At 36.5% G+C, this 9,400-nt stretch overlaps 1 protein-coding gene across 1 annotated transcript; it reads left to right on the top strand.

Moving 5' to 3' along the window:
- Positions 1–789: 789 nt before the first annotated feature.
- LOC122803197 (olfactory receptor 2AT4-like) lies at positions 790–1,716 on the top strand. Its single transcript, XM_044072807.1, has one exon. It carries the CDS (start codon positions 790–792, stop codon positions 1,714–1,716), a length of 927 nt encoding a protein of 308 aa, XP_043928742.1.
- Positions 1,717–9,400: the final 7,684 nt, after the last annotated feature.

Here is a 9,400-nt window from a genome sequence, read left to right as displayed (position 1 = left end):
TCAAACAAAGTACTACGTTGACTATCTTTAAAGCTAGTCTTGATGATTGGATTGGCAGACACAAATTCACACCAAGTTATCATGTGCACTTCTGATCAATTTGGGAGGTGAGATCTACTGCATTCTTGAGGCACAAACCTTTAAAAATGGGGTTACTTAAACAGAAAAAGAAAATCTATGCACTGAGAGCTGGGAATAATGGTGCAACTCATTGCAGCAGTGGTGGGCAACCGAGTAGAGAACAGGTACAACTGACATACAATGTCCGGAAAATCTTATGTCATGGCAAATGTAAATAAAGCCATTAAACCCATATATATAGCCTTAATATTTATAGCATCTGTAAACCTCAGAACATCAGTTAACACTTTTTACCACTGTTACTCCATTTTGAGTTATCTGCCTTTATGTACTTCACTACCTTCCTGTAATCTATGCATACACTATGCAAATGCTGGAAATAAATATGCTGTTCATAATCAGAAGGCATTTTTTATCAAGAAATATAAATGTGCTTCAAAGGAATCCTGTAGTCTAATTTTGTGAAGGAGAACAAGGTGCCAGAAAGGAAAAGTTGTAATTACTTTGCAAGCAGTTACTCATAGCAAGGCACCTGTCTAGAAAGTTTCACCTGCTTCTCAAACAGCTGCGCAAACTGTTTTCAATAAGCATGTTGAATAATTACTACTGCTTGAGCAAAATGTTTGCATCATCTCATTGCTATATAATTTTATTTGTTGTGTTGCAGGTACACGCATTATGGATAACCATAATGAAACATGCCACGGTATGACAGAATTCATTCTTGCGGGATTCCAGTACACATATGTCATCCAGATGATACTGTTTCCACTGTTTTTGTTTATCTACCTTACCATTCTTTTAGGAAACTGTGTAATTCTTGCTGCTGTTATAAAGAATGAAAAACTACAAAAACCAATGTATTTTTTTGTGTGCAATTTAGCTATTTTAGACATTTTGCTGACATCCGTTACACTGCCAAGAATATTGTTTCAGTTTCTAACAGGTGTAAATGTAATTTCCTTTGCAGCTTGTTTTGCACAATTATGTATTTTGCATTCTTTATTATTAACAGAAGCTTTTATTCTTGTTGTAATGGCATATGATCGATATTTGGCCATCTGCAACCCTTTGCATTATACAATGATTATGACCAACAAGGTTAACACACTTTTTGTTGTAATTGCATGGGTAACTGCAATTTTTCTGATTGTGCCACCTGTCCTTCTAACAGCACAACTGCCATTCTGTGGCCCAAACAAAATCCCCAGCTTCTTTTGTGAACACGTCTTTGTTATCAGGTTAGCGAAGACTGATGCACCATCCAGTTATGACAGTGGTTTATTTATTGGCATAATAATTTCTCTTTTGCCGTTTTTGCTGGTAGTTTTTTCATATATTAAAATTCTCATTTCTGCACTTAAAGTTAGTTCTCAGGATGGTATTCAGAAAGGGCTTTCCACTTGTACTTCTCACTTACTAGTTGTTCTTATATACTACACAACTTCAGGGATTTCTACTGTTTCATACAAGGTAGAAAACATGCCTGATACAGTCCGTGTGGTCTGTTCACTTTCATTCATTATACTGACACCTATAGCTAATCCTATGATTTACACCTTGAGAAACAGAGATATGAAACTCACTATAGCAAAGATTGCAAGACTTGGAAAAAGTACTCCTGGTGAAAGATGAAGCAACTTTGAGGTTCACTCTAACTTAGAAAAGAAATGTAATCAATTTCTGCCTATTAAAATTGCTATTTATTCCTGAGATCTTGCAAAGGATATTCAGTTATTTTTATTCTAGACTTCAGTACTCCTCAGGCATTTATTTAATAAGAGTTGAAATAAGAGAGTGCAAATGGCTACAAATGCAGCCTACTGTACTAAGGTCACAACAAGCCTGGGTTTAAACATTACCTTTTGGAATGGAAATGATGGTAAGAGAGCAGCAAAAGGAGTGTGCAGTGTTGAATACAACTGGAGTGGACTATCAGGAGGAAAGAGAGAGGGTAGTGGCAGTGGTAAATAGAATGATGTGATATATCAGGGGAGGCAGTGCAGACAAGGAGTGACCAATTTTACTCCTCTAAGGAAACATGGCCAGACCACACATTAACCATGTGCACGTGGAATGCCTAACCATATAGTTACAACTAAAGTCAATATTTATATACGCTTTTTGACTGGTATAGCTATAAGAAATGCTGTGCCAACCACTTTGTCAGACACAGAAAAGTCCATTTTTTTTTTGTCAAGTATAAGTAGCCTTATTGGGTGCTTGGCCAAAATACCCTGAAAATGACCTTTGCTAATTAAGGTGATAATGTTTCAGAGAAGCCAAACAAATCCTCCTATTATCTGTAAGCCTATATCACTGTAGGTAGAGGAGTCATAAAGAAAAGAAAAGACAGTAATCATGTCATCAGTGAAAAATAGGAGCCCTAATGGAATCCTTCACATGACCAGCAAAATCCTTACTCATTTCAATAAAGCTCCTTAGTCCCAAATAGAATGAAAGAAAACTTTACATAATAACTATTACACTATCAGTCTAGATTCTGTATTACCCATCCTGGAGAGTTCATATCGTATGCTTGACTTGTATCAACCCAAGATGAGTCTCCCTGACAAACTATAGTTACATGTTGAAAGCACTTTCCAATTTTATGATTCTGATAGTATTTTTTGCAAATAATTATACTGATAGTGAACGTTTTTGAGTGATGTCTTCCTATTTACAAAGTAAAATTTTCATTTGGATTTAAACTCTTTTCACCAAATACCTACTATCACCTCGGCATCTCACTGTTCACTCCACTAGTTACTTCCACAGCTGCCTAACAAATGCATCCGCCTGATAAAATTATGCAAAATTTTGATTATGTACAATGCAAAGTGGGGGATAATGTAAATGCATTCTTTATTTATAGGATTTTGATCACTTATTAAGCAGAAACAGTTTTCAATGAACTTTGTAACTCCTGAAAAGGTGAATTTTCTGAATTGTATATTATCCTCTCCAAACATTATCACGGCAATATTAAAATAAGTAGGAGTGGTGCCTCATAAGGTTCTCACAGTGACATGGAAAGGTGTGAACCTTCCCCATACCATGAAAACACTGAAGATAAATTATGACAATTTAAGACAATGGAGTTCATTTAGAAATGCATTTCATTTTTATTGTATTTATTTATTTATTTAGAAATGCATTTTATTTTTATTTTATTTATATATATTAATTTATTTGTTTATTTAGTTTTTATTTTTGCTTGCTGGTTATGTGAAATGCTCCCTTTCAGACTTTTTTTCTGTGCACCACAAAAACAAGATAAATTATCTATCTATCTATCTATCTATCTATCTATCTATCTATCTATCTATCTATCTATCTATCTATCTATCTATCTATCTATCTATCTATCTATCCATCTATCTATCTATCTATCTATCTGTCTGTCTATCTATCTATCTATCTATCTATCTATCTATCTATCTATCTATCTATCTATCTATCTAATCTATATTCTTTTATCATATTAGTATAACCAGTCAAATTAAATATTATGGAACCAGAAAAACAAAAGAAAACACACCAACATTCTAGTATAAAATGCAAAACACCACACAGGTAATCAGCATTGATCTCTAGCGCTTAAAGATATAATCAGATACTTTATCACTTAGTTGTAGCCCTACAAGCAAAGGATATAATGACAAAACATAATTTTTAATGGAGTTGATTATAAGCACAGGTTTAATTTTTGTCACACTAGGTTGCATAATATTTAGGTTCTATTCCACTTTCATACCTCCATGTAGCAGCTGTGTTGTTGAACACAATATGGCTAACTTTTCAATTTGGTAATTTCATCTGGTTTTACATCGATTGAATTATTATGATCCATGAGATTGTGGTCATAATGCTGCTATATGAAGTGTGTAAGGCTGGTGTAAGGGTTAAGGTTTTTGCCTTGCAGACACAAGGTGCAGGGATTGATACTCACATGTGATAATTGGCAAGGCTTAAAATGGCCCACAAGGGCAATTAGCATAATATAAACCTATACCTATAACCTAAGGTCCTGTCATAGTCACTTCTTCTTCTCCTACAAGTACCTAACCCTAACTCCTTCCTAACTCTCTTACCCTTCTTCCCTGCAAAAGCCTTCCCTACTTTCAACCCCTACACTTGCCTTATACTGTTAAAATTTCCTCACCAGTAGAATGTTCAAACATCACTTCTGCACTTTAATCTCTTCTCACTGCTACTAAGAAACTTCCTTATTTTTTGTTTTCTTTATACTGTAAATATTTTTCTTTTCCTTTTTACCTACTACAATATACGTCGTTAGCTAACACTGTATATACTCTGTAATCAGTCTTATGTATTGTGGACTCGCATTACATTATGTATCTTACCTGTGTACTTGCATATGTTTGTATTATGTCTGTAACTTTGGAGCTTTTCTCCCCGGGTCTCCACTGAAAAAGGTCAACAAATGTCAAATGAATAAATAAATAAATAGAGATTTATAGGAATCACCTCCAACAGGAAGGACAGAGGGAGCAAAAAAGGTACAGAAAAGAGACTTTATTTACTAACTTCTTTCAGGATCTCCAGCTATCCTTCTCTGCAGATAAGTTGTGAACCCATTAAATGGACTGTCGGAATAATGTAAAGGAATTCTGCAGACACATTAAAGATGCTGTGGGACAGATAGAGAAAAGATGAGGGGAAGGTAAGGATTGGGGGGGGGCGTATTAACTGCTGTCAAGTTATTGTAGTGTAATATCTTTGAAAACTTAAGGTGCCATTGTACACTGGCCAATTAGGATTAAGCAAGAAGTATATTTTTCAAGTGACTTGTTTGTAGGAGACTCTGCAATTTTTAGACCATTTCAGGATTGCAAGGAAGGACAGAAAGGTGAAAAATTATTGATGTGGCAGTATTTTCTGTTGTGGACACTTTTTCAAGGCTTAATTCTTGGAATAACTCTCAGGAACCTTCTAAATTACAAAATGCTACCATAAACAGTTGGACAGGACATATTTTCACAAAATGAGTTACAATGTCAAAGCAGTGTAAAATAAATAGGAATGAAACAAACACTAGAACGGCAAGCAGAAAAAAGTCCAAGTTCTGCTTTAATACTAAATAATGAAACGCTTTTCGTTTGCTTCCAAAGCAAACTTCTTCAGATTGCAAGTGCACCTTACAACAAAATGTATTTAAATACCAACAGGTGATACTCTTTACCTATCACCATGAACCAATTATTGAGTAGTTTTATATCTAACTGTAGAATGTGTTATTTCAACTTGAGTGTTTATGTAAGTTAATATGGTTTGGTGTTTACTGCTTCTTACATTTTAATCTTGAAGTAGTGAGTAGCAGTTTTAATGTGTGAATGTTTCTTTAAAGTTTTCATGTAAAGGAGGTTCATGGTGATAGGTAAAGAGTATCACCTGTTGGTATTTAAATGCATTTTGTTGTAAGATGCACTTGTAATCTGAAGAAGTTTGCTTTGGAAGCAAATGAAAAACACTTCATTATTTAGTATTAACTTAAGACTTTTTTTCTGCTTGCCGTTCTAGTGTTTGTTTTGTTCCAGTGTAAAATAAATACTTAATAAAGAAACTACTCCTTTATGTAATACTTGAATTTATAGCGAATGAGCTCTTTGTTACACTGACTGAAATCAGAGATGGTAAGAAACTTGGTGTACAAGGAACAGTGTACTAAACATTCCTGTTTCATCCTTTTCTGTTTTAAGATTTTCCATAAGTGTTCATCTCTCACTGAAGCTTAAAACTAGAGAGAGAATTTGAAAGGATACATGCTGCAGTAATCTAAGGAACTTAGTGACAACCTACCGAGGATACACGTTTTGACTGTTAAGAATTTCGAATACTGAGTGCACTTTAAAAAATGCACTAGCAGGCAGGTTTTGCCAAGAAAGTATGATGTCTGATGCAGTTATAGCTCAAGGTTGGAAATTCCTTAATGGAAACGTTTATAAAGACTTAAATATTTATGAATAAAAACTTGCTGAAAATAAAACAATGATATCTATGTAAGCCAAGATAAAATATATATTGCCTAGTCTGTTTTAATGTGAAGTAGGATTTATTGTTAGTAATACAGCCGGACTATATTTGCACAAAGATCTAATTCCATACCATTAAGGTACAGTACAGGCTGTGTTTTCTTTCTTTCTTTCTTTTTGTATCTTTAATGAAGGCATTAAAATAAGATGAAAGAAAATTAATATTTTTCATATGTCTTTAATAAACTTGAAAATCCAAATTTAGCAGGTAATGTCAAATTCAAAATTCTGTGTTATGGAGTAAAAGTTTAAAAAAAGGAAAGGCAATGGGGGAATTTAATAAAGCCTATACTTTTTTTATCTTTGCAGGCATCGCACTGCGCTGTTAACATGGCTGCAAACATTTTCAGATTCAGTAAGCACAGCTGAGTGTTATGCACAAACGCGCCAACATGGAAACTTCCTTGGCATGCAAATCACCTTATAAGCAGGGGAATCTCATGCAAATGAGACAGGTAGAGCAATCCAGCAAGCAAATAGGGAGATCTGTAGACCCCATGTCAGTGCTTGTAGTGTACATGGAAAAATTCCATGCACAGTAATGTAGATAGACAGAAGGGGCTGTAAAAAATGTAAATAGATGGACAGAAATAGCATACCATGTATAGACATAAATGAAACTATCCTCCATGTGTCTGAAAAATTAAAGAAATAAAGTTAAATTTATTTTTTTTAATAATATGGGCATGTTTGAGTGGAGTGCCACAGTGAGCAAACATGCTTTATAAAAAAGTTAAAAAAAAAAAATTGGAAAAAACAAAATGAATATTATGTGACAGAAATGTATTACAGGACCCTGCATGGAGTATCTGTAATGGTGCATTGATGCTGTTGCTAACGTGGTAGGGCTTTGAAGTGTGCAGTTTCCAGGCTGTAAGGACAGATTCCTATGCAAATGAGGTGGAGTTACTGAATAGCAAAAAGGGGTAATTGTGTCTGCATATCCTCTCCGTGTAGGCAGAGAACTATGTTGGTATTTATACAGAAGGTAGCTGACATCGGGGAGGGTGTGTCCAATAACTTCTTAGCTTATTTCAGCTAAGCTGCACCTGTTTGGTTTGCGCACTACTGTACTGAGTGTACCCTTTCAGGGTGGGTGTGTGCACTAAATTCAAAGCTTTATTTAGATAATTGGAGCGTGTTTCCACATGTTTACATGGTGCACCACTATACTGAGCATGGAAATCTGGGGGGGGGGTGCTAGTGTTAAGTGCTAAGCTTTGTTTACCTACTGGGTGAGCATTTGAGCAGCATGCCACAGTGCTGAGTGTATCTAAAACCCAATGACATATTAATTAGTTTTGCCCCCTGTTTAACTTAAACTAGGGCCATGATGTCAATGATATACTAGACAGGTGTAATGCATCATAGGTAGACAATCACAAAGTCAGCACTACAGCAGAGCACTATGAAGTACGCATACACTCTGCAATCTGATTCTTCCCCCATACTCTGCACCACTGGAGTACAGACTTAGGAATTATAACTAAAAGAATGTTTGGGGCTGCTGCAGGTCTGCTACATATGTATGTGGTAGATGCTGAAGTCCATGCTGCTGCTGCTGACAATAGGCCTAGACAGAGAAAGAGAAGAGTGTTCAAGCCTGGGTATCCTTCCAGAGGCTACATGAGCTGGAGATTGTAGACCACTACAGGGAAGACAGGGACATACTACAAGAACTCACTGAGCTCTGCTGCCCTCACCTCAGACCCAGAGCCAGAAGAGGGGGACCCATCCCAGTGGAAACAAAGGTATGTGTAGTGGTTAGCATACTAGCTACAGGTACCTTCCAAAGACCAAATGGGGGCATGATGGGGGTATCACAGACATTAACATCCAGGGTACTCCACCAGTTCCTGGATGCCATGCTACCACATGCCAGTTAGTGCATTTCTTTTCACAAGAGCCCTGGAGGCAAGGGTCAGCAATATGCAATACTTCTACTGTATAACACACTACCCTGAGTAACTGGATGCCATAGATTGCACTCATGTACACATCAAGTCACCAACCACTGAGGAGGGTGGATTCTAAGTCAACCGCAAGGGGTACAACTTCATCAACTGCCAGGCTGTGTGCAATGCTCAGGGCATTTTCATGAATGTGTGTCCTGGCAGCCCTGGCAGTTATCATGACTCCTATATCTGGCAAGCATCACAGTTGTACCAGATGTTTGCTAGTGGAGACATCCCGCATGGCCATTTACTGGGGGATGGTGACTACACACTGGAACCGTGGATGATGACACCCATCAGAAATGCACACACACCTACGGAAGAATGCTGTAATGAGGCACATGCACAAACTAGGAACATCATAGAGCATGTGTTTGGGCTTATGAAGTCATGGTTCTGGTGCCTCAATATATCTGGTGGAGTACTGTAGTACACTCAGCAACATGTACACAGATATTCACAGTATGTTCCATGCTACACAATACAATCCTGCTGAATCAGCTGCAGCAGGATCAGCAAAGGGAAGGGATACACAGCCCCTATCAGTGCCTAGGTCACCACAGCCACAGTCACAGGAAGACTCGGAGGAGGAACCCCGTGATGATGTCCCTGCAGGCAGACATAGAAGTGCCCAGTATGCCTGGCTTTGGCTAAGAGACAATTGTGTGATTAATGACTCCACTCTGTAAGGCAGTCTGTGTGGCTCAGTGAATTAGAGAAATTAGGATGGATGATAATGTTGATAGTTCTAATCTGGAAGTATTCACATCTTTTCCATGTGAGGTATTATTAGGTTGGTGTTTTCACATACTGTCATTCTATGTGTGGTGTAACATTATGAACCTGTATCACATATTAATTACATCAACAGCTGGAGAATGGCATGGACATTTTGAGTAAAGTGCAGTACTGTAGAAACAGTGACAAATGTCAGTGTCTGTAACACAAAAAATCCCATATTGGAGTGCAGGTAGATGTGGCCTGGAGTCACTTGATAAGTACTGACAGTCCCACTGGACATGTCCATACATTTAGTTATAATTGAGTGCAATCCTGTTGTCCCTTGATCAAAATAACTTGTCATGTATACATATGTCTATACATACATATATTTATACATATTCGTCTGTCACTATCTTTCTCACATACATAGTATATCTATCTGTATAAATATATATATATATATTAGATATAGACTTATATATATATATATATATATATATATATATATATATATATATATATATATATATATATATGGGTCTACTACGGTTGATTGAAAACTCACTTGACTGAAAATGAAATTAT

This window comes from Protopterus annectens, chromosome 5.part1 (assembly GCF_019279795.1).
Source record: "Protopterus annectens isolate FY-2018-M chromosome 5.part1, PAN1.0, whole genome shotgun sequence".
Taxonomy (NCBI): domain Eukaryota; kingdom Metazoa; phylum Chordata; order Ceratodontiformes; family Protopteridae; genus Protopterus; species Protopterus annectens.
The sequence above is the reverse complement of the archived record's forward strand: the minus strand, read 5'-3'. Positions and strand labels throughout refer to the sequence as shown.